General features: G+C 36.3%; 3 protein-coding genes and 1 long non-coding RNA gene across 4 annotated transcripts; 2 read left to right on the forward strand and 2 right to left on the reverse strand.

Annotated features, from left to right (window-relative positions):
* Positions 1 to 2,879, forward strand: LOC125669569 (actin). The gene is made up of 2 exons (XM_056162604.1): positions 1 to 393; positions 1,599 to 2,879. The coding sequence occupies exons 1-2, from the start codon at positions 268 to 270 to the stop codon at positions 2,601 to 2,603; spliced, it is 1,131 nt and encodes a 376-aa protein (XP_056018579.1). The 5' UTR covers positions 1 to 267; the 3' UTR covers positions 2,604 to 2,879.
* A 3,141-nt stretch (positions 2,880 to 6,020) lies between these two features.
* On the reverse strand, positions 6,021 to 8,533 carry LOC125669571 (uncharacterized). The gene is made up of 3 exons (XR_007367957.2): positions 8,346 to 8,533; positions 7,284 to 7,446; positions 6,021 to 6,912 (listed from the first exon to the last, which is right to left on the reverse strand). It is a non-coding gene; the product is annotated as an uncharacterized LOC125669571 (long non-coding RNA).
* LOC130046474 (actin-2-like) lies at positions 8,355 to 10,973 on the forward strand. Its single transcript, XM_056162605.1, has 2 exons — positions 8,355 to 8,817; positions 9,752 to 10,973. Exons 1-2 carry the CDS (start codon positions 8,692 to 8,694, stop codon positions 10,754 to 10,756), a joined length of 1,131 nt encoding a protein of 376 aa, XP_056018580.1. The 5' UTR covers positions 8,355 to 8,691; the 3' UTR covers positions 10,757 to 10,973.
* A 10,634-nt stretch (positions 10,974 to 21,607) lies between these two features.
* Positions 21,608 to 25,217, reverse strand: LOC125671986 (growth arrest and DNA damage-inducible protein GADD45 beta-like). The gene is made up of 6 exons (XM_048908031.2): positions 24,966 to 25,217; positions 24,116 to 24,220; positions 23,610 to 23,733; positions 22,688 to 22,801; positions 21,993 to 22,126; positions 21,608 to 21,851 (listed from the first exon to the last, which is right to left on the reverse strand). Exons 1-5 carry the CDS (start codon positions 25,010 to 25,012, stop codon positions 22,034 to 22,036), a joined length of 483 nt encoding a protein of 160 aa, XP_048763988.1. The 5' UTR covers positions 25,013 to 25,217; the 3' UTR covers positions 21,608 to 21,851; positions 21,993 to 22,033.
* Positions 25,218 to 25,671: the final 454 nt, after the last annotated feature.

The raw sequence follows: 25,671 nt of genomic DNA on the forward strand, positions 1-25,671 counted from the left end.
CAAGATTTAAGTAAACCCGGACACAAACTCCTAAAGGATTCATCCAGCGATTTCCTTTATTTCCGTTAGACGATGAAACAACTGAAGAGTGCTAGAGGATGTAGTTGTACATGCCCTTATATGGAGATATATTTTGTATGAAGGTCACGTGCATTTTCTCTACATATAAATTCTAACTTCATATCCCTCACCCCACTACACTGCGAGAGCTTGATCTCAATTCACCACTTTCTTGTTTGGATAAATAATTATCTCAATTTTTCAAAAATGGGAGACGATGATATTGCAGCTTTGGTTGTCGACAATGGATCTGGAATGTGCAAGGCCGGATTCGCCGGAGACGATGCCCCCAGGGCCGTGTTCCCCTCCATTGTTGGAAGACCCAGACATCAGGTATATAACTTTTATATAAAAGTATATATAAAGTAAATCAGAATAATGTTAAAACCAACTTTTGCCGATCAAGCACAATTTAGTTTGTACATTCATACACATGCTTGAATTTCGATTCCCATTTGTGACTAGCGTTCATCGTTCTTCGCAAAGTATGATTGAGACACACCCATTTTTTATTTTTTTTATTTTTTTTTGGTTGCTACTAAGTAAGTCTAGAGTTTGCTGTCTATATTTTCAGTAAACGAATTAAGTTTTTAAAGACAAACTAAGTGTGTTTCCTTTTTGTGCGATATTTGACTTTTGATACACTTGTTGCTATGTACAGAACCATTTCAAAGAAATATAATTTTTCATCAAATCATAAAACGAAACAGGATGTAACGCCTAGAAATTCCTATATTCACCAAATATACGAAATATTCCCCTCTCTCTTGTCAACAATTTCGCCCTTCTGACGACACCCTTCCTGTTTTCTGATACTTGCATTATAACTTCCGGGTTGGTGGTACATAATGTACATGTAGTATACGAATTTTCTTCCTAGTTCAGTTCATTGCGCTAATCCAGATCACATAAAATTTATGAACAATCGTTCCCAGAATTCCCGATTCTAATGCTAGTATTATTACATTTTGTAAAATTTAGTTATAACGGAAGTTCATTTCTTGCTTGCTAGCTCTCCTCTGGTAGGTCAAGAGATTACATGGAAACGAGGAACTTCATTACATGAATTTTCCTGGTAAACCTTTAATCATTATCAAAATGAGGGAATTCTGTTCAAAACATTACTTTTCAAGTACATATACACACAGATGCGTAATATCAATATCAAGTTTTACCTATATCATAGTGCCATAAACATGGCGGCTATAAATTTACACTTCGTGTAAATTACATTCCCATATTTATGCTACCTTTTTTATAGAAGATACTGGCACCCTCGCTTAATTAAACCCTCAAGAATGGTTTGCCAGGGACATGCGTGTAATTAATAACACGATATATCTACGTTTTCAGTATGATAATAAATCGAAGCGTACTCTCAAGTCTCGTGTACTATAGTAATCATGAATGCAATATTAACGTGTATGTTGAATACTGAAAGGGAGATACAACGCGTATGTCAATATAAGACACGACAAAATCATCGACATTTATTGATAACATTAAAAGCATTCGATATGTTCCTTTGTATGTTTCAGGGTGTAATGGTTGGTATGGGACAGAAAGACAGCTATGTAGGAGACGAGGCCCAGAGCAAGAGAGGTATCCTCACCCTCAAGTACCCCATTGAACACGGTATCGTCACCAACTGGGACGACATGGAGAAGATCTGGCATCACACCTTCTACAATGAACTCCGTGTGGCCCCAGAGGAACACCCCGTCCTCCTGACCGAGGCCCCACTTAACCCCAAGGCCAACAGAGAAAAGATGACACAGATCATGTTCGAAACCTTCAACTCCCCCGCCATGTACGTCGCTATCCAGGCCGTACTTTCCCTGTACGCTTCCGGTCGTACAACTGGTATTGTACTGGATTCCGGAGACGGAGTATCTCACACAGTACCCATCTATGAAGGTTACGCCCTTCCCCACGCCATCATGCGATTGGATCTTGCTGGACGTGATCTGACCGATTACCTCATGAAAATCCTCACAGAACGTGGTTACTCCTTCACAACCACAGCTGAAAGAGAAATCGTCAGAGACATTAAAGAGAAATTATGCTATGTTGCTCTGGATTTCGAACAGGAGATGCAAACTGCTGCATCCTCATCGTCCCTGGAGAAGAGTTACGAACTTCCTGACGGTCAGGTTATCACCATTGGAAACGAGCGATTCAGGTGCCCAGAGGCCATGTTCCAACCATCCTTCCTTGGAATGGAATCTGCTGGTATCCATGAAACATCATACAACAGCATCATGAAGTGTGATGTCGATATCCGTAAAGACTTGTACGCTAATATTGTCCTGTCTGGTGGTACAACGATGTTCCCCGGTATTGCAGACAGAATGCAGAAAGAAGTTACTGCTCTCGCACCACCAACAATGAAGATCAAGGTTATCGCTCCACCAGAGAGGAAATATTCCGTCTGGATCGGTGGTTCCATCCTTGCTTCTCTCTCCACCTTCCAACAGATGTGGATCAGCAAACAGGAATACGATGAATCGGGTCCATCCATTGTCCACAGAAAATGCTTCTAAGAAGTCTAACTAGGATTTAATAAACTCTTTTGAAATTTAGAGCTCTCTCGCCCTGTAGTCCCCATCACATATTTACTTGTTTTGAATGTGCAAGTCTCACTAAGTACTGCATCAAGTGAACTGTGATCAGATTTTGCATAAATATTCAAAAAATGTGTAATAGATTACTAGTATTTGAGCAGGCCAGGATATTGAGAATGTAATCGTTTATTAAGTATAATAAAGCTTTATAATATCTGTTTCATTCTTGAATTTGAATAAAGAATTTAAATTGTGTAGTGTATTTAACTTTTCATTATTCAGTCCCTGTTTTCATATCACGTGGCTATAAGGAAGGATAAGTATGCCAGGTAACTATAAAAACGGTTCCAAGACTATCTTGGGTGACGTTGAATAAAAATGACGTAGTTTAGGTGGTAATAAACAGGTAATATCTCGGGTTCCTATAATTAGATAGATTACGTATCCCTGGTTTCACTAAGGGAGGATGATATATACCAGTTGATTATATGGAGGAAAGATTTATCTCGGATATCTAAATTACAAGAGAGCGTATTCCAGACGATTATATTTGTGTTACGTGTACGTCTTTTTTGATATTTTTTCACTCATTTTGACATTTATATCTATGCATGGCGCTCAGATAGGATGAGAAGTCTATCATATTAACGTCTGTCGTGAAACGGGACCTCGGTTTTTAATATTTCATTCGGAAGGCCTGCTACTCTCACACCCCCATCCCCCAATAATGTTGATCCCCGGGTCTCTTGTTACTTTTTTTAGTCAATCATTCGTTTATAAATGACATATTTTGGTCCATCCTATGCTACAACTCCGAAAATAAACGTAACCAAACATTTCATTAAAAAAATACCACACCCGACTATCATAAATGAATGATTGACTAAAAAAAGTCACAAGAGACCCGGGGGTCAACATTTTCGGGGGGAGGGGGGATACTGTGTCCTATCCTCAAGCACCTGTGGCTACTCTCACTTCGGCCGAGATACGTAGGAGAAGGGAGCCATCGTGGGGGCACACATCCCTACTTTTCAAATAATATCAGTTATGCAATTTATCATTAACATTGAACTAAATAATGCATTATGCAACTTGTGTGTAATGGGCCGAATAGCTCCGTTCGCATCCTTCAATTCAGCAGGTCATTGAATGTTACATTCTTACCATTCATTACTACCAGTGGCGGATTTAAAGGGGGCGCAGCCGGCACCCCCTAAAACTTTCAAATTTAAGGTAAATCGTGGTCTCTTGTTTAGAAAAATGTAAACGATAGAAGAAGCAATCATTTCGTTCACTCTCGGAGAAATAAATGACAAAATCTTTTTATTATTACTTTAAAATTATTTTATTGGGAGAACTTATATTTTTTTCCAAGAACTCTTAAAATTGGCGCCATTTTATTAATTTCACCTTATCAAAAATGAGAGAAAATAGTAAAAATGACTGCATAGGAGACATATTTCTAGCCTTCTAAACTCCAGACCCCCTGCCTCAAAAAGTTGCCCCCCCCCCCTTAACCGCGATTCCTGGATCCGCCCCTGACTACCACCAAAGAAATATTATATACATTACCTTGCATGTGGAAATAACTTAATTTGCATATGAAAATAACAGAAAATGTCAGAAATCTACGTCCCTGGTACGTTGGTATATTAAGTACTCATTCGTAATTCTCATGCGCGAATCTATCTGTCGATATTTGATATAATGAGCATTTATGCAACTTTGAAAATTAGCAGCACGATCGACAAACGATAATGCTCTTAAATGTATTTCTAACACATATATAAAATGTATATTACTACATGTAATTATGGGAGAGGGGATTACGGGATATATATATATATATATATATATATATATATATATATATATAATTCAATAAAAAAAAGCAGGAAAATATACAGTTCCAAAATATATTTAAGGTAGTACTCTACATCGTCATAATGGCTGACTTCCTTTAAAAACATGGATGACAAAATCGATATCAGCAATATTTGACTTTTCCTTTTCCATTTAAATACCTAGCCGAGTAGCTCAGTAGGTTAGAATACCGACTGGTCGCAGGTTCGAGTCCAGCAGGGGTTTTAAATTTTTTTTTCAGATTACCTTCTACTAAAACTGTATTTTTTGACAAAATAAAGTAAATTTGAAAATTTTCAAATTCAAAATATTTTTGTACATATCCTACACTTTTCATCTACATCAAATTTCTCTGGTGTAGCATACCTCCTTAAATCACTAGCGCTTTCTGGATTTTAAAATCCAGAAAGCGCTAGTGATTTAAATATATTTTGGAACTGTATATTTTCCTGCTTTTTTTTATTGAATTATTTTGACTGTGTGATATCAACTCTTTCTATTTGGATTATATATATATATATATATATATATATATATATATATATATAAGCTCATTTCTCGTTCATCAATTATCATATCATTTCATAAAGTCTAGACTGACCTTCCAAGACGTCAATATTCTTACAATATTGCTAACCATGTGTTGCCGACATACGTGTGCTGTAAGACCGTCTGACATCAACAAATTAGTCATCAAAAAGTGATGCATTGACCTCTCATTACGTAAGGAGATATTGTTATACAAGGTGTTTGTGTATTGTGAATATTCGGCAGCAGTCAAATAGGCAGTTGTTTTTTGGTGGGGTTTTTTTTTTTTTTTTTTTTTTTCGTTTTGTTTTTTGTTGGTTTTTTTTTTTTTTTTTTGTACTTGATTCTTTAGTTTGGAAACAGTTCGGTGCCTTTTATTACACATACATATCACATGTACATGCATACCTATGTCATTGTTTTTTATTTACTGGGTGTGTTTGAATACAACAATTACAATTTGTCAGTTTTATAATGTTTGTATATCTACAAACACCAAGAAAATTAGAATAAAACCTACTTTATTGCTACAATATTAGTTGATCAATATGTCCTAAAGAATAACAATTTATCCCAAAACTCCCTCATACCATGGTCCATGGGTGGATCCAGGATCAGTCTAAGAGGCGTGGAGTAAATAGTCTGATTAAAATCAAACCTCTCACTTCGCCCGATATACGGACAATCACACTGTCCGTATATATCGAGCGAAGTGAGAGGTTTGATTTTAATCAGACTGGGCATAAATATGACAGATAGGGGGTCTGGGGCCGCCTTTACACCCAGTGGGTCCAGGGTAACGCCCTGTTGGGGGCCCAAGGAGTGAAGTCCCCGGAATCTCCCGTGTTTTATACTGTCTAGCATCTTTTTTTCATAAACAGACATAGGTGACGACGTCCATATTTGTATATATAGAAAAGGTAAAAAGGATAGGAAAAACAAACTGATTTATGCGTCTCAATTTGACACTAAATAAAGTGTCAATCGGGCATGAATTACATATTCTTGTGATCATATCCATTAATTTATTCAATCATATACAGAGATACAATTTCCTTATGGAAAAAGAGAAGAGGAATTGAACTGTAATCAACTCTTCCGAGACACTAGCCATACTGATTATACATGTATGTAATAACAGATGTACTCTGCCCAAGGCCATTATGAAAAATTTGCTTGCCCGTAAACATATTGTAAAAGAAACCTGAAAAGCAGCATTCATCAAACTGAATTCACAACAAATAGACTATAGAGATATTGCACTGATTTACAAAACACAGTACAAATCAGATTGTCTATTGTTTATTTTTAAAATCCCAGCAATTTGCTGATCCAAGATTTTTTTTACTCTAGCCGCACAGGCTAGTGCTGGCATGTTTTCTACAAGCCACTAGCCGCGGGGAGTCGGGCTGATTGTCCGTGCACTGTCAATGTATAAATTTATTACTGTACACATACAGTGTAAGTACATCATTGGTCAGTATAAATGTTTTATCTAGCTACCTCGATCCTGTTCCAGTACTTGATGCCCATCAGCTACTTTTAGATAATGACATTTCCAATGTTTTTGACTTGGATAGCTTTACAAATTGTAATGATAGATCTAACCATTTCCTCATGAATGCGATCTGGTTGTGAACAATGCGCGTATGAATCTTGATAAATATACATAGTATGTCAATTCTAACAACGGGGAATTCCAAAATAAATGAAAACAGAATGTAAATATAAGAAATAAATTTCAAGTTTGAAAATACATATAAGGCTTCACGCCAGTATACTTTCATGAACGCGTTTCATACAGCATGCCGCCGGGAATGGTCGCTCTTTATACCCTCGATGATTTTGTTTTTTCAATGTTCTGCTGCATTCTTGACCAGGTACATCCAATTGAAACCTAAACCGGCAAATAAACAGTAAGATTACATGATTTGAAAAAACCCACTTGTTTTTTATGATATTCTTTTTAAGAATATACATGTTTTTAATGAATTTATCTACATTATTTATGTAAATATACATATATCCATAAAAATTGTGCCCAATCCCATCAAATTATTTGAATAAATATCGTTTTTAAAAATGTGAATAGAACTGTAATCTGAAGAAGGACATAAGTATGCATTAAATTTTTGAAATTTTAAAAATTTTGGGTGGCGTGAGCCCCCCGCCCCCTTAAATCCGCCAGTACATTCCCTAAAATATTATTGAATTATTCACATTCCATCGATTTTAAACATTGTTACATATGAATATACATTTATGTACCTGTATTACTGTAGAACTGCCCTGTTGTTTCGCTCTCGTATATATATATATATACGTAACTCAGTGAAGCTGCACGTCACCAGAAGTGATTGTTTCAAGTTCACGCAGTTTACAAAGTATTGCTTATGTGAATGTTTTTAAATCACACGCCCATCCCAGGGTACTACAATATAATAATTGATACAAGAACTGATTAATATTATTTCAAGAGAAAACTTTACGCTGGTGATCATGTGATTCATTTTGCAGACAAAACAATCGACTTGAGTGAGTCAGGAGTCGGAGGAAATCGATCTGTCGCTAGGGGTCAACCAGGCTGTCTACAGCTGATGCATGTCATATTTCAAATTCTCATTTCAAATACTGTACATGCACTTCAGTCGGGGATGTAGTATTTTCATTGATAGGGGTGTGTAGCTTGAATGCCATACTTTCACCATTTTTTATGTATCATTGACCTTGAAATTTTAACCTTTCCATGTAAATGTACTTTGGTTCGGAAATGCACCCATTAAGCATAATTTGTAAGCCTGACACACAGCTGTCAAATTATTGAGTACTTTTCTGGTTTAGTTGACTTCGGTTAGATATAAGTAAAATTTGGTGAAGATGTTCTACTTTAGAATAGTCTACATCACATTGCTATGAGAACATCATCTTCCACGTTTACCACAAATATTCTTAGATATACATTAATATGGTGCAATAAATTATTGAGTAAACCTTTTCTGCATATTTCAAACTAAAAAGCCTATACAGATCTAAAGTATACAAAACGAATCTTACATTTTTCGCAAACGAAGTAATCAAGATTTATGGCATGTGATGCCTAAAATCATAACACCCCAAAAACGTGTAATTTTCTCAAATATACGTTGATTACAAAACTTCTCTCTCCTTATTTTGATTTCATACAATATTTAACGATGAATCATCATTTAAGGTGTAAGGTAACCTAAATTCCAACGCAATTCAATAAACAACGGTCTTATTTGATTAGTTGGGTTCGTATGACAATGATCCTATAGGTGTATATTCGTACAAGTAATCTCCATTGTTTACCTTTCTTTTAGAAACCGTATTTCGACTACATCGCCAATCACACAATGCCGTTCCTATACATTCGGGGCGTGTTTCTCCATGCATACCTAAATAGCCGCTAGTCCGCGCGATCAATAGAGTCATGCTACGTCGCCATACCATAAATAGGCATGTTACCTAGACCTATTCGGCTTTTTCTTGGAACTCCCGTTCACATGATTCACTGACGATTGCCTTATATGGAAATTTACACGGTGATCCAACTGGCAGAAATAAAACCCGCGTGGCGTCAGTAGCCGAGTGCATTTGAATTCGTACAGAGGAGAGGTCAACGCGAGTAGTGAATTTATTCTATCAGATTTTCACAATGGCTGATGATGATGTTGCAGCTTTAGTTATTGATAATGGATCCGGAATGTGCAAGGCCGGATTCGCCGGAGACGATGCCCCCAGGGCCGTGTTCCCCTCCATTGTTGGACGACCCAGACATCAGGTAAATTGATGGGTTGTTGTTGTTTTTCACAAGTTTGAATATGCAGTTAGCCTAATATTTGCATACCAATTGTGAATTATATGCGCATAACTGTCCTACATGTTGTCGAAATAATAAAGCGCATATTTTTACAATACAATGTCGGTACTTGTGTTGTTCGAGATATCCACGGAGTAGAAAATATGAGTTGAGGTAACAAGTAAAGAAATTTGCTGTTCAAAAGTTAAAACAGTGTTTAGTAAATTTATGAGAGCTCACATGTACCGGCTTTATGTTAATTTCAGTGGGCGGGGCTAGTGAACCGGTGCAGTAGACATGACAGAAAATTGCTCAATTTTTTTAATTTGATCGAACAATATTGAAATTTGACTCTTTAAAGTTGCAATGAGAAACTAATTGAATGAATGAATTATAAATTCTCACATGTTCGATGCCATTCCCGTAAAATCCGCAAACCTGAACATTACCAAATATGGCAATTTTACGGTAGCCAATCAGATTCGTTCGGTGTATAGATCTACTAGAAACATTCTTGGGCTTGGTTTCAAACTATGAGTCAGACACGTGGAACAGGGAGGGGGTGACCCCCTTTGTTAACAAACTTCACTTTCTGCAATATTTACATGTATGGACATGGAGGGATTAGATTATTGGCCCCCACTTCGACAGTATTTAGTACTGAAAGGCAAGAATGCAAGCTTGAAACCTATCCCCCCCCCCCTCCTACACACGCACACACTTTAAAAAACTATGCTATGTGCCTGCGATATACACTAGGAAGTGCCTTTGGTTTTACTAGTTTAAAAATACGAACATTTACTGATTTAAGGGAAACATGTATTGCATGTATGCTCTGTAAAATATTAATTCTGTCTCCCTAGATTAGATGAAACGTACTGAAAATATTTTACAATAAATATTTTTTTCCTTGCAGGGTGTAATGGTTGGTATGGGTCAGAAAGACAGCTATGTAGGAGACGAGGCCCAGAGCAAGAGAGGTATCCTCACCCTCAAGTACCCCATTGAACACGGTATCGTCACCAACTGGGACGACATGGAGAAGATCTGGCATCACACCTTCTACAATGAACTCCGTGTGGCCCCAGAGGAACACCCCGTCCTCCTGACCGAGGCCCCACTTAACCCCAAGGCCAACAGAGAAAAGATGACACAGATCATGTTCGAAACCTTCAACTCCCCCGCCATGTACGTCGCTATCCAGGCCGTACTTTCCCTGTACGCTTCCGGTCGTACAACTGGTATTGTACTGGATTCCGGAGACGGTGTCACCCACACAGTACCCATCTATGAAGGTTACGCCCTTCCCCACGCCATCATGCGATTGGATCTCGCTGGACGTGATCTGACCGATTACCTTATGAAAATCCTCACTGAACGTGGTTACTCCTTCACAACCACAGCTGAAAGAGAAATCGTCAGAGACATTAAAGAGAAATTGTGCTATGTTGCTTTGGACTTCGAACAGGAGATGGCAACTGCTGCATCCTCATCGTCCCTGGAGAAGAGTTATGAACTTCCTGACGGTCAGGTCATCACCATTGGAAACGAGCGATTCAGGTGCCCAGAGGCCATGTTCCAACCATCCTTCCTTGGAATGGAATCTGCTGGTATCCATGAAACCACATACAACAGTATCATGAAGTGTGATGTCGATATCCGTAAAGACTTGTACGCAAACACAGTATTATCTGGTGGTTCAACCATGTACCCTGGTATTGCTGACCGTATGCAGAAAGAAATCACAGCTTTAGCTCCTAGCACAATGAAAATTAAGATCATTGCCCCACCAGAAAGGAAATACTCCGTCTGGATCGGTGGTTCCATCCTTGCTTCTCTCTCCACCTTCCAACAGATGTGGATCAGCAAACAGGAGTACGATGAATCTGGTCCATCCATTGTCCACAGGAAGTGCTTCTAGTCTATTTTCCAATTGTTTATCTAGTCACACATACAAACGGTCATTCTTAGCCAAAGTCCCTTGCAGTGCTGGGTGCACTGACTGATCATGGTGCATAGATCTGAGGATAAGATCTGATTTACACTGACGTTGTCTAATTGTAAAAATTTCAATTCATATTTTTTGTACCGGATAAAAAATTCGAAAAAAATCACTAATTAAAAATCAATAAAATAAACTTGTGTCAACTTTTTATGTTTAAAAAATATTTTGATCGAGAAGTTGTAGCGCATTTGCTCTGAAATGTACTGGTATAATGACCCAAAGTAGAGAGGGTGGGGTATCTTGTGTTATTTTGTAATTGGTGAACGTATAAGTCGGATGTAACTCCTAGGTCATATTTTTTGCAATGCAACATGGATCTTGAGATTTGTGATTAATGAAAACATGTCTGGGTCGATTACTACTTTTCGTTACGTTAAACAGAATAGCCAATACACCCTTTAACCCCCGTATTTGGCAATTACTTAGACAGGTGGTACTAAAAACCCAGATTGAAATGGTTTTTCAATAAGATTCAGTGACTGTAGATATATGACCACGACTCTGAAAACTAGTTGCAATTCCTAAAATTAACACTTCCCTTGCATTATCTGTAATTGAGTATTTAAAAAAAGCCCTCTATATGTCGGCAACACCAGCATCTATTAACCTCAAAACAGATAAACCATCGTGGTTTTTGTGATTAATCAATAATTCTTCCTCGTATATATTTTTCAAAGTGGTTATCTGACGTAGCTGCATTAGTTGTTTGTTTTTTGTTTGTTTTTTTTTTACAAAATAATTATAATAGTTAACCATATGAATTGATATTTTAGTACTTGAATTGAATACGGTACTTAAAAATGTAAATAATAGATATCTTTTCTTTGTTTCATTAGGAAGCAATCGTTGCAGGAAGGTTGGGCAATCTAATTAAAATAAGATCTTTGATCCGCTCCGTTATTGTTATGTAGCGACATAACAATAATGGAGCGGATCAAAGATCTTATTTTAATCAGATTGGAAGGTTGGGTAGAGATTGTTTTCTGCAATGCTAGCCATCTTCACCGGATGAAACGTTTTATTGTTGGAAAATGAATACCTTTGTTGCAAACTAGTTCGATCCGGTTTTCTAGTACCCTCGTAACCAAATATGGAGTTTTTCAGTTTATTTGCGTGAGCCATATGGCTCATTGGATTCACATACACATGCATGTTTATATACAAAGGGTACATTGGCTGTTTCGTTTAACGTAACAAATGGGTCAATCGTATGATATTTTTAGAACTTAACTCTAGTTTTGTTTTTTAAAAAATACATAAAAATATTAACATACTTTCTTTGTTGTTTCACCGGGTGATGAAAGTAACAATCATTAAAGAAAAAAGTTGCAGAACCTGCTTACGCGGGTTGTGCATTTTTCTGCAATGCTAGCTACCTTCAACAACAGAAAGCGTTTTATTGATTAAATGAGGAAGAGAAACTCGTTGTGACACCCCCCCCCCCCCCCCCCCCCCCCCCGGCATTATGGTGCCATGTAACGACTCGATTTTGGGGGTTTACATAGATTATTGCACTATAGTTATCGTTAATCAACGTAGACTGCTACGAAATGGAAAGGGTGTCTAGGATCTATAGTGTATACATCCTGGGGGCCCTTGATTGGTGAATAAATCGATATACATGTAAGAATATTTAAAAAAAGATTAAAGTGTGGTCCAAGCTTCTGTTTACATAGCCTGCGACCATTTATTCTGAAGTCGTGTTTAAAAAAACAACCTTAAAGTACATATTTTATGAAAATTAAAGGTGTTTTGAACTAAGGACGGGAAACGACACAAATGTAACAACACAAAGTGAACGAGGAGTATACATCTCTATCCGTTTCCTGATTCGCTCTTGTTTACAGCGGACTCGGAGATCTTGGTATAAATATTTGAAATGATTTGTGAACACCGAAATTATTGTAGTAGATGTTTCATGCATTGCATTTAAACACGTTTTTGTATTCCTTAGGATTAAATAATTTTATAGATCTATTCCCTCAAAGGATACCATTTTAATTATTAGGGCCTATAGGCCTATATAACTTTTGATTCCTGGAGAAAAATGAAATACTATTATATACATTGTAATCCCATAGACGAATCCTCATTTAGTATGGTCCCTGGGCTTATGGTGGGATCATTATGTAATTTAGCAAGGTTTTTGATAAAGGCACTGAGCCTAAGAAACTTGTTTGTCCATCCTCCATATTTGGTCACATGATTCTTTTCGCATGGTTATACTCACTAGTATATTGTTAATTGATTATTATATACCTGTATCATACCAATGAGAGGTTTCTCAAGGTTTCAATAAACTAAAACAGAGGAGACTCAAAGTTTCATATTGGAATACGTATAGGATTTTTTTTTTTAAATCATCATCTAAAGAATCACAAGAGTATACAATACAATAGAATAGAATACTTTATTTCTAATTCCATGTTATTGTTAATAAATCTGCCCACAGGATGAAGAATTTCTTTCTCTTCTGTGTTGAGTAACCACAATTACGAAAGCCCATTGAGCTCATATTCGTAGCTGGGGAAAAAATTCGCGTTATATTAACGCGACACTTTTGCTAATAAACGTGTAACGTCCGCGTTATAACGCGTAGCTTTCGCGAATTAACGCGAAACTTTCGCGAATAAATTCGTAATATTTTGGTTATAAAGCGTAGATTTTGCTTATAAACAATAATTTATGGATTGAATGCGCTTAATATCAAAAACAGTAGCATGAAATAATTTGTTCATTACAATGAAGAAAAATAACGATAAACTTGTCCAGATGTACTTTGTAATCTTGTATATGCATATCTCTTGATATAATTTGACTGCTGTAAGAATATCATCTTATTGACCTTTGATTCTGTTGTACATATTTTGTGTTATTAATTGTCATATAGGAGAGGTCTTTCTAGACAATAAAATATGTTTAAACCAAACGAAATGCATATCAAATGGCAAAATTATATAAAAATAAAAAATAAAAAAGGGGTAGTTACAAAGGTTGCTGTGAGAATTCTATGGGTTTTCCCAAAATATGACAGCCAAGGGACATAACAGGGGTGGATCCAGGATTTGTGGTTAGGGGTGCAACTTTATGAGGCTGGGGGCCGCGCCAGTGGTGGGGACCTAGGGGGCGAAGCCCCCCTAAATTCTACTGAATTTTACAGATTTTAGAGGGTTTGAAATATGTCTCATATGTAGTCACTTTTACTATTTTCTGTCAATTTTAATAAGGTGAAATTAATACGTTTACATTTTTCTAAACAAGAAACCACGATTTACTGCTACTCCATAACCTTTGAAAAGTGTGGATTAATATTTTATTGGAACAACTTAGGTCACCAAGTGCTTTCTAGAGACATTCTGGGGTGTTTTTTTCCAGGATATCAAATGAATCAAAAGCAAAGTAGATTAAGCATAGTTTACTCAATAACATAACACATTCATAGATTTAGTGGTTGATAGTTCTTTGAAATTCTGTGACATTTTAAGGCTTAATTTCAATGGACGAAAATTTATACTCCCTTATTAAAAGCTGCTGTTAGCTAAGCAACACTGGTACTAATCAATTACAAATATGAATTCTACTTTGCATTCAATAAAACTTTAATAGCATATATACCAAAAAATTCTGAAACATGCGTGTATAAAATGTAGACGTGTTGGCGTGCGCATATAGTTCTTTAATTATAAATGCATAAACGTTAGTCCTCGTTCATTGTATTAATCTTCGGTTCCTATTTTTGCAAAACTATATTCATATCATAAAATTTTTCGCGTTATAACGCAAAAGTTGCGTACGAGTTAATACATCATGTTCGCACTGTTTTCTTTTACATGCAGATGTTTTCAAGCATGTAATTAAAGGAAAGTTAATAACTTTATAAAGTAATTAATCTGCTTTAACGTAATTATGTACAAAAATAATACATGAACATCGGGTCATACAGCTTTAAGAAATAATCTACAACCTCGCAAGGTAGACACAAAGAAAGATAACTCGAGTTACCTGAATTAAATCATACGAGGTTGTCTTTCATGAACTCGTGTGCAAGTTTGTGTCGCTTGCAGACCACACAGAAATCATTTTGTTCGACGTGTGTCGTCAGTCAGTCCCTCTGGTCAGTCTGGGTGGATTTACAAAGAAGCATCTGCAAGCGACAAATGGATTCCTTGAGTCCATTGTACCTGTTTTTACATGTACAACTTTTCTCAGAGTTTACAAGGCGCAATTCACAGTCATTAGTTGCACACAACAATATATATCACAATTTAACGATTAAAGTCTGATAATTAACCCTGAACACTACTAGTTTTTGGTAACTTTGAAGAAAACAAACGTATTAAGAGGAAGGTTGAGACACGAGGTCCCCTATCTGGCCACACCCTACACCTGGGAGTCATGGCTTAAACAAACCTTAATTTACTCTATGCCAGGAAGTTTCCATGTATTTTTCATTTTTTTCAATTTCTCTGGCCCAGTGGTTGTTGAGTAAAAGATTTTTAAATGACCCAAACTATTTTTGCCTTTTCTTAATCATCTTCCCCCTGAAGGAGGTATGACCCCTTCATTTGAATAAACACGAATTCCCTTCACCCAAGGATGATTTGTGCCAAGTTTGATTGAAATTGGCCAAGTGGTTCTGAAGAAGATGAAAATGTGAAAAGTTAACAACAACGAAGACAACAGACACCTGACAAATGCTCACTTCAGCCTTTGGTTCAGGTGAGCTAAAACGAGCTGGATACGGTAAGAGTCAAAATCAGTCCTCTCCACATGTGGAAAAAACAAATAAAACATAATTCCACGGATCCTTCAAATCATTTGCTCAAGAACCCATGTTAATGGAAATTACTTTTGTTTTTGGAAAATTCACGTGCGTCTTGCAAAATCTAGAATCTGAAACGGAGTGATAAACCGGGTTTTTTTTCATATAGCAGGTTTTCGCAACGTTTTCATGTAGGTATACGAAACTTTCATGAATGTATTATCTTTTTGTATGGATTTAAAATAACTAGGGATGTCTGTTAATTTTCATCATTCGAATATTCAATTGCTTTAGTTGAAGAATGCTCGAATACTCGGATTATTTTCAGTAAATATATTTGATATGGATGTTGCGTTTCTTTTTCCAAAAATTATTAAGAGTTATCTTTCTTTGATTATAACGCGGGTGCTTGGGATAAAATAACTTTATTTAATTCCTTAAATATAAATGAACATTAAACATCAGTGTTTTAAACCCATCCTATTGTTGTGTTTTTTAAAATTAATCACCATCCCGTAAACGTGTTGTTTTACTAATTATGTGGCCAACTTATTCTCACCCGACCCTTATATCTGTAATCAATATTTAACACACACACACTATTATATACAATGAACAGTTTTCATTCAAGAAAATGAAATTATCAACTGTACAGTATCTGAAGACAAACCGTTCTTAAATTTAGATATAATTAGCCCCACGAAGGAAAAAAATCCGTCCGCAAAGATGTTGCTGAGCACCCCAAAAAAACTTTTGTACAATATTTCAGAAAAAATATGCTTTAAAATACTTTAGCAATTTCTTTTCATGATCTCGCCGCCACAATAGAGAGTCTTCATTCACATTCACGGTTTTTATTGTCTCTGGTTTATTGGTATTCGATTACTGTCTTATTATTCGAACGTCGGTTCATCTGACGAATAGTCAACCATTTGTTGACATCCCCAAAAATAACACATAAAAATACCAACGACGTGCAAGACACCTCTATTTTTAAGGTCATATCCGAAAGACCCACAACTCTCGTAGTGTTGGACAAAAGAGGGATCACTACCTTTTTACAACTTAGGTTAATTTAGCGGAGCTCGAATTCAAAACCTCCCAGTCATGAAGCGAACGCTTTAAACTCGGAGCTACTGCGACTTCGTCCAATCTCTATGAGAGAACGATATGTGTACTTCTTTTCACGACCATGGGGTACTGTGTGTGCTTTACTTTTACCTTTACTATCACCCTGTGGCATACGTAACGTCCTCTGGCAGAATTGGGAGCTTGTGTAGCGCTCATTGGTAGAGATTGTTAAAGAGAAGTTTGAATGGCGCTCTGTGGTAGAAATTGTGAAGGTCAAGCTTGCGCAGCCGAGATTGTTAGTCTCGCTTTCCTAGACTCTCGCTCTTGAGACTGCACGAACGAAAGTCAGGGTTGCGTTCAAGATCGGTAAGCGTTAGTTGGAATCCGTCTGGCTGACCTCGTCATAAACATGAATACCCATAGCCTTCAGGAAGACGTAATTGGTAGAGTCAGTGCATGCGGATATTTTGATTCCGACGTGGCTTTAAAATGAACCCGATATAAATAACAAACAGTTCGCACACACTGACAGAAGCAAATTCATTCATTATTCAAGATTGTAGCAACTGGCCTAGCTGCTGGGCTAGATATCTAGGTCTATTGAACGCACGATTGTTATCCCGACTTAGGGCTAGCCTAGTTCAATTTCATAGCACTATATGACGCTACGTAGCCGCTACAATCTTGAACGCAGTCCTGGTTAACCTGGTTCCCAAGGCCCCCGATTGTGCAAAACCAGAAGGCCCTTCTGTGCTGGAAGAATAGGAAAGCCCCAAGAACCAAGCTAGAGTGTGGTACGATTCCTATTCTATTTATGTAACCAGAAGAGGGCGCTATTAAACATAAATGGCGACTACCATGAAGGAATATAAACAAATATACTTCTTATTCATTTATGTCGTATATAACTGAAGGTCTTTCAATTGAAAATTTTAGAAGTCTTATGTTTGTACACAGCTTCTTCGAACTTCTGTTCATCAATGTTTTGCAGGTATCTCTCTATCAGCCAATAATTCTCACTAAGCCTCGAGTTGAATCACAGAGGTAGGCTAGGAATCGTACCAGACTCTCGCTCGTGCAAGAAAAAGCGAGACTAAAAGATTATGAAAGCAAAGCTTGATTAGCATCTGGTGAAAATTGTGAATGTGAAGTGAAGCTTGCATATCATCCTCCGGAAGAGAATGTCATGTCAATAGGAATTTTATAGCAACTGTGACAACATCAACTGAAATACGTTAAGTGCTCTAAAAATGTTTTAAAAACTTTCATTTCGAATGCAGAAACATATTATGTAGAAAAAAAATTCATGTACAAGTTATTGAAATTTTCTCCGGTTATTGAATAGCAAAGATTTATGTCAGGGACAAAAAATTGCATCCTCAAGGACACAAAATAATGATCTTTTTTGTAAAAACAAATTCTCATTAAACCAAAGGAGTTTGTTTGCAACTTCCTGTGTATCCCACCTCCATTTCTGCGACTGTGTGAGCACTGGTATCCTGACGTCAGTTACAAAGGACAAGGAGGGGGAGGGGTCGCCTAGATACCCAATACCTCGTGCGTCCCTCTACGCATTTTTATTTCAGAAAAAAAAAATTGGTAAAATCTTTATCATTTCAAGGTACCTATTCAAAATGGGTGTAAGAGGGACGAAGGAGAAAGATTTATCATATTCACGAAACACAACTCTGCACAACTTAATTAAACAACCATTGTCAGTTCAGGAAGGTTAACTCAATCTATACTCTAACATGATTCATGAACATTACTCATTGTTAATGAATGATTCACTCTCACAGAAAAAGCGATTGGTCATATTTCACACACTGAGGAAGATATAGACTAGATTCAATATAATGTGTTTCTGGGTATTGGAAGGGGGGGGGGGTACTATTAACGAGATTTAAACTAATTCCGGAGTAAGAAACGTCAGTTGATTCTACATACACGGTCCAATCAATGATGCATTTTATCTAGATTTCAGAATGTATTTTCCTCCTTAAATTGCTGAAATTGAACAGAAAATGTCCATTTAAATTACTCATTGCATTGATAATAAGAACGGCATTAATTCTTGCTTGTAGTATGTAATATTTAGAATCCAAAAAAAAAAAAAAACTATTTTTGCCCATGCTTCTGAAATGTTAGCTCCATCACCTGTAAAATGCCCAAATATAACTGTTTATGTTAAATTAGTAGATCACCTGTTCGTCACAGTTATAAACAATTAAATATGGAAGATTTATTATTAAGACAATGATAAATGTTAATATACCGATCAATGATGGCAGTGTTAATTGTGACCGCACCTTGCATCACGTATTTATCGATTTAACGAGATTTTAGAAATAAGCCACCATATGTTGCACTGCACGTGTTTAGGGAACGGACACATTTAGGACCTCCAAATGACCAATGTATAATTAACATACTTGTAAATTATATGTGTAGGTTAATATGCACGGGAATAACTTATTTTACCAGCCTTGTTGGATACATATATTTTTCGTATAAAAATATACATGTAATCCCAATGTCAGAAGGGAGCGGCATGGGTCTCCGATTCCCCTGTATCGACTGCCGTTACAGTAAATCGTGGCTTTGTTTATGTCTGATTAAGTTCACCTGTCCTTAGCTTATTTCATATTGATTTTATTGATCGGGTTCGTTTACGGTTATGATATTTTGTAATGAATATGCCCAAGTTTCAGCTGGCGATTTTGCACCGTTCAATAGATATTACACAACATACATGTGCATGTATGGATATATTTAAATACGTACTCGGAAACAAGCGTGAGAAATTTAAAAGTTTACGTGTACGTAAATGCTATTGTCAGTAAGACACACGACAGGGACATTTCTTTACATACCGTGACACAGAAGGCACTACAAAACCAGGTCATGTTTACTCTTGGTTTAAAATTCGGAAGCGATTTAACAATTTTTCAATAAAATCATGACTGTACCTCTTTTTGAATTCCGTCATTTCTTCGGGTATGACGTCAATGAAATCAAGTTAAAAAAATTTAGAGGACAGCTTGCTAGTTGTTTAATGCCCATGCTCTTTCAAAATTTCGCTCTATAATACATTATTTCAATATCTACAAACCTCTAAGCTTTCCTTTTAAAGTTCAGAATTAATTTCTTAATGTCATTGTCGTCATAACTTCTATTATTTGTTAAAGTTCGACCATTTTAGAAACATTGTGGTATTTATAAATCACCGCTTCCAAATTTAAACTGTGGTATAGAAACACACACAGTCTACCTGAGATAATTACTAAAACATCAGAAATGTAACAATTTTTGTGTATTACAACTATAATTTTATTACAACTATAATGTTCTTAAATTATGCATGATTTCAATTTAGCAGACTGGTTTGGTGAGTGACATGTAGCGTGTTCTAACGCCACCTGTTGTCTTCCGAATCCATTGTTCTTTTGTTCCCATATATATATATATATATATATATATATATATATATATATGTAGGTGTATATATATATATATATATATATATATATATATATATATATTATAAAAGAAAACCCAACAACACCAACAACCTACTTTCTTAAAGTGTCGGACCTAAAAAGATGCAAGGCCAGAATTTTAGTTTTAAATAATCAAGTGTCGTGGCATTTTCAGTGCTTTGTGTCGTCACTTTTTCTTTCCTGTTTATGTGTACATTTGTATGTTTGTATGTTTGTATGCTGCTTCTTTAGGGCCCTTGACTGGAAATAGTATGTTCTATATCCATAGTCCCTTTGTACCCTCTTTAGATCTATCATTTCATGATTGTTATACTCAAGAAACGTGAATCCTATTTCGCAGAAATCATGCTTTGGTTTACATCCGCATTACACAAACAGCTTCTATATTGTGAAACATAGGTTTTCATGTTAAGTTGAAGTCAGTGCTTTCATCGAGAAGTAAATGTATTAAAACAGCATGTTTTGTCATTGATAAAACATTACTGGTACATGTAACTGCAATTTTTTTTTCTATTAATTAATATTATTATCTATTAATTAATATCAGTTATAATATGATCTCTCTTCATGATATCGTAAATTCACCCATGAATTCAATATCAGGGTTGATATTGGATCAATATCAAAATTTAGTGCAATGGCTTCAAACAACCACTTGTTTTCAGTTTAGTGATTTGACAGCTAGCGAAGAGAACAAAGAACTTGTTTTAATGGTTAGAGAGCTAGTGAAGAGACAAAAAAAACTGTTCAGTGATTAAACAGCTAGCGAAGAGACTAAAGAACTTGTTTTAGTGATTAGAGAGCTGGCGAAGAGACCAAAGAACTTTTTATTCATTAGAGAACTAGTAAAGAGACCAAAGAACTTTTTATTCATTAGAGAACTAATAAAGAGACCAAAGAACTTTTTATTCATTAGAGAACTAGCGGAGAGATCAAAGAACTTTTTATTCATTAGAGAACTAGTAAAGAGACCAAAGAACTTTTTTTTATTCATTAGAGAACTAGCGGAGCGATCAAAGAACTTTTTATTCATTAGAGAACTAGTAAAGAGACCAAAGAACTTGTTTTAATGATTAGAGAACTAGCGGAGAGATCAAAGAACTTTTTATTCATTAGAGAACTAGCGGAGAGATCAAAGAACTTTTTATTCATTAGAGAACTAGCGGAGAGATCAAAGAACTTTTTAGAGTAAACAGAAGTTAAGTTGTGAGGACAAATTAAGAAAAGACACGAGGATACGTAACCATATTCTTCTGATGGAAGCAGACGACGGTGATCGTCACCATTCACATGGAAAACTAACTAGCTATAGATCATATAGATATTGATAGAAGAAAACATCCTATTAGACAAAAAGGATTCGGAGACTGCATCTGTTGAAACAGAAGGCCGTTGATAAGTCTATTCAATAACAACACACAAAAACGCCGAAAGTACTGGAAAAAATATTAAGTTTTATTTCTCAGTTGAATTCCCGTAGAAATTGATATGCAGGTATCTGCAAGTCATTATTGACGTCACCATCTTCCGCGCGATGCTCGTCCGCCTTGACGCTGCACCACTCTCGTGGTGTTAGCTCTGTCTTGCACTGGTATCCACTACAATGTAGGGTGTCCCCGGGATTGAAGTGACTGAATCCAAACCAAATGGTGTTGCCGAAACGAAATGCAGGAAAGTCCTTAAACATAAAATGAACGTTAATAACATTTTGCACAAATGTGATGAAAGCTACGGCATACATCGGGATACTTAAAATGTTATCTAGCATGAAGTATTATGTTGGACTTGTCAACTATTTGTGTGGTTGAAATGGTTTTACCTGATTCCTTGAAGTTATAAATCGGCATTATATGACATCTATCACACAGGTAATTCTATTCTAGGGTGAGGAAGAAAGATCATTTCACAAAATTCAATGACAAACTGGTCCGCGGAGCTTCTGACTTCCGGATTCTGCAAAACAGCAAGCAAGATAAAAAGTAATTATCAAAAACGGTTTTTAAAGAAAACCATTTTTTATGACCAAAAGGCCGTTTCCTCATTTCTGCATTAATTCAAAGTTTCCTTGATATTTTCACACATGGAGAATCTTTTTAATATTTTCCTCTACTTGATGAACTTAAGCATGTTAATGCATTATTAATTCATATTTTAATTACAATCTTTGACCTCTCAGACATTAACTTGTACAGGCATGATATTTACTGACAGGCAATAACACTTCCTGCGATCGCAGCATGCTTTTGTTTATCTTGATGCATTCTATTCCATATGAATGTTATACTCATAAATTCCAATGATGGGACTATTTCGCATGCAAGAGTAACTACTGGATTTTCAGAGTAAAAATTTCACAGAAAAATTACATTCCACCCACACTCAAATTTTTATCTCGTGTTTCGTGTAAATTCAAGCTTAGAAAAGGCATGATTCTGTCAGTTCGATCCTGAAGGTCACGAGTTCCTCGCCCACGAGTAAAATCACTTAAATGTTTGTAAAGGATATAACATTCACCTGTACAAGTACACATGTGAGATCTTTCTCGCCATCCTCTTGTTTGTCGCTGTTATTATTCGCAGAATCCTGCTTCTCGGCCAAGGTCAAGGCTAGCTTTTCAGAGTCACAAATCTGTCCACAAATTATAAAAATTTCTATCAAAATAAGAGCTGTGATGTTGAAAGTTGTCATCATCATTCTTTCAAAATCCAATACCAGTATTTGTTTACCCCCTTAGTTCATGGTATTAATAACACAAGTAAACCACCTTCTTGCACTATATGCAGCATTATAATCTTCTAATGTGCAATATAAAGAAGCCACACAAATGTCCTTTAATCCCAAAACAAAAAGGAAACTGAAATTCCACAAAACCAATAAGAAATAAGTAAGGAAATAAAATACATAACCTTCATAGATATAGAAGAGAAGAAGAAAAACCTTCATGAATATAACAATCGAGGGGCGGATCAAGGAAATTTCCTTGATGAGGTGTCCTGACTGAAACCTGAATTTCATTATCTATCAATAAGATTTTACAACACGTAACCAGTTCACTCTATGTACTAGTATCCTGAACTTATTACTGAAATATGTCGTTAAAAAATCATGGATTTGAGATTGTGGCGTTTAGGGTCCAAGAACACCGATGTGGATCCGCCCATAAATCAAAACTATAAAATGTGCAGTGACCGGTATCCGTGTGAACTGCGCTGTAACCGAACCAGCTGTCAACTCCCACGTCATTGGGTGACATTTAACGTCAAACTCGATGCGCATTTTGAATAAATACCATCAACTTTTATGAGAAATGTGTATCCAGATCAATACAAGCGCTTAACAGAAATATCATAGGCGTGTGAGGCAAAGGTCGGATATTGCAAATCGTGATTTTTGGGGCGTAAATTGGAATGTCAACATACTACGTTACAGTAATTACCTTCAAGATGGGGATACCGTGCTCCACGCAGAAAGCCTCCACCAGAGTCTGCTGGATGTGAAATGTGACGTCATGACTGGGAACAGAGGCAGGTAGAATACACACCATGACGCTCTCCGGGTTCCTTGAATACAATACAAATCACAGTATCGATACCATAACAATGAAAAGATCAAACAGCTGTGTACCCAAAAACAAGTTTGCCATCTGACTCCATTAGACGATGTAGACGTAATTAATAAGCAAATCAGAGAACTGAGCTTGCACTACAGTTGCACTTGCTCGCGCTATCTGTTGTTTTGAAGAACATTTAAGAAAATCCAAATGTCTTAAACCTCGAAAACCTTTCCTTATAAAAACCTTACGTATAGAATAAAATGTTTATTTTACTTCTGTATATACCGTTATCCCAAATAACCTCCCTGTATCTAAATTAGCAAATGTAGTCTGCGTCCACGAATCCTTTTACCGTTTCCTTATCTCAAACAAAAACCGGAGTAACTTACACTTCCAGCAGTTTGGCACTGGACATGACCCCCAGAACAAGTCTGCCTTGTGCAAGTGCTTGTAAAAGTGTGTCTTTTAAAGCTTGACCAATATTCACAGATCTCCTGAAAATGATAGGGGTCTCACATTAAAATTTAACTACATAAATTACAAACTGATTAAGTACATTAATGCATGCTGATAATTAATCAACATGAATGTGTATTAATTTTAATTTGATAAGAAATTAAGTATTAAATTGATAATTCAACATTACACAATCATATGACTGTTCTAATAAACGTAATGAATATTAGCGCGCTATCTGATAGCAAGACGAGAGAAAAATCATGTGACTGTTCTAATAAACGTAATGAACATTAGCGCGGTATCTGATAGCAAGACGAGAGAAAAATCATGTGACTTCGGGACCTGACCTGGGGAAGCCCAGTTATTTTTAGACACTAGCAATATTTGCACACAAAGATTATTTGCACACAAAGAACTTGATAACTTTTTGCAAAACTACGTTTAGGCTCAAAACAAAGTGTAGATACTCAGGAGTTTAATGTTTTCGCGGTCCAGGTTGGCAAAGGCATGCAATGACAACCGATAAACAATGAACAGCTGTTTTCGATACTGCAACAATGGACGAACTTTGCAAAGGTCAAGAGCGTTGTCCTCAATTATTGCACCATAGTGAGTTTTTAAAACATTTTAAGATGTTTCTCTTACATTCATGTTGCAAAAACATATTGTTTATACGATGTTTTAGAGAATTTAGCATATAACAATGTGCATTCAGCCATGCAATGTTGCATGTTACAGATCTAGATGTTTAAATACATGAATATGCGTATATATACGTACTGAATTGGATGTGCTTCCGCCATTCTGCAGATTTTAGCTGAATTCATTCCACAACACAGAAAAAGATAATGCTGTTGTCCTTATGGATCAACACTTTGTAAGCCACTTTGTAAGCCACGTAGATCAAACGTCGAACAACGGCGAAAGTCTCGCGTGTCTTTGTTCAAATATGGGCGGAGATATTCAGGATAAACTAAGGTCGGCCGATATGATTGGATAAACGGGATGCAACAGCTTCCGTAGTAACAGGAAAATATGACACCAACTGCAATGACGCAATTTACATCACATTGAGGAACACATGTTTATATGAATTTGATACAATTGAAAGAGAGTGCGTCATTTACAACCCCTTTAGTTTTAACAATGGACACTGAATCCATTTTAAAAGCTGAAAACTGAGAACCTCGTGATAAAAGTTGTGTTCAAATCTTTGTAAATGTATCTATACATTAAAAAACATGTTAAATTCTTATGGATGCTGTGAGTGGAAGGTGTAAAACAATCTTTTTGTGTTGAGACATGTCGGAAATGCTATGTATGCAATTAATCCCACACCACACAGATGTATGACCGACCATTCAAACTGTTTAGCCCATAGGGACAAAAAATGAAATGAAAAACTTATCCCTGAAGAATTTCCCATATCCGAGGTCCGTCCCATGATTCCGTGTTCTAAGTAATCTGATATAGCGTGGTGCTAAAG

Source organism: Ostrea edulis, chromosome 4 (assembly GCF_947568905.1).
Source record: "Ostrea edulis chromosome 4, xbOstEdul1.1, whole genome shotgun sequence".
Lineage (NCBI taxonomy): Eukaryota > Metazoa > Mollusca > Bivalvia > Ostreida > Ostreidae > Ostrea > Ostrea edulis.

Excerpts from the sequence above, each read along its gene's own strand:
- LOC125671986 (XM_048908031.2), bottom strand. The coding sequence starts at position 25,012 with ATGAATTCAGCTAAAATCTGCAGAATGGCGGAAGCACATCCAATTCA. Across the intron at positions 23,734-24,115 it reads AGTGCCAAACTGCTGGAAGT|GAACCCGGAGAGCGTCATGG; the intron begins GTAAGTTACTCC and ends ATTGTATTCAAG. Across the intron at positions 22,802-23,609 it reads ACGGTATCCCCATCTTGAAG|ATTTGTGACTCTGAAAAGCT; the intron begins GTAATTACTGTA and ends ATTTGTGGACAG.
- LOC125669569 (XM_056162604.1), top strand. The coding sequence starts at position 268 with ATGGGAGACGATGATATTGCAGCTTTGGTTGTCGACAATGGATCTGGA. Across the intron at positions 394-1,598 it reads TTGGAAGACCCAGACATCAG|GGTGTAATGGTTGGTATGGG; the intron begins GTATATAACTTT and ends TGTATGTTTCAG.
- LOC130046474 (XM_056162605.1), top strand. The coding sequence starts at position 8,692 with ATGGCTGATGATGATGTTGCAGCTTTAGTTATTGATAATGGATCCGGA. Across the intron at positions 8,818-9,751 it reads TTGGACGACCCAGACATCAG|GGTGTAATGGTTGGTATGGG; the intron begins GTAAATTGATGG and ends TTTTCCTTGCAG.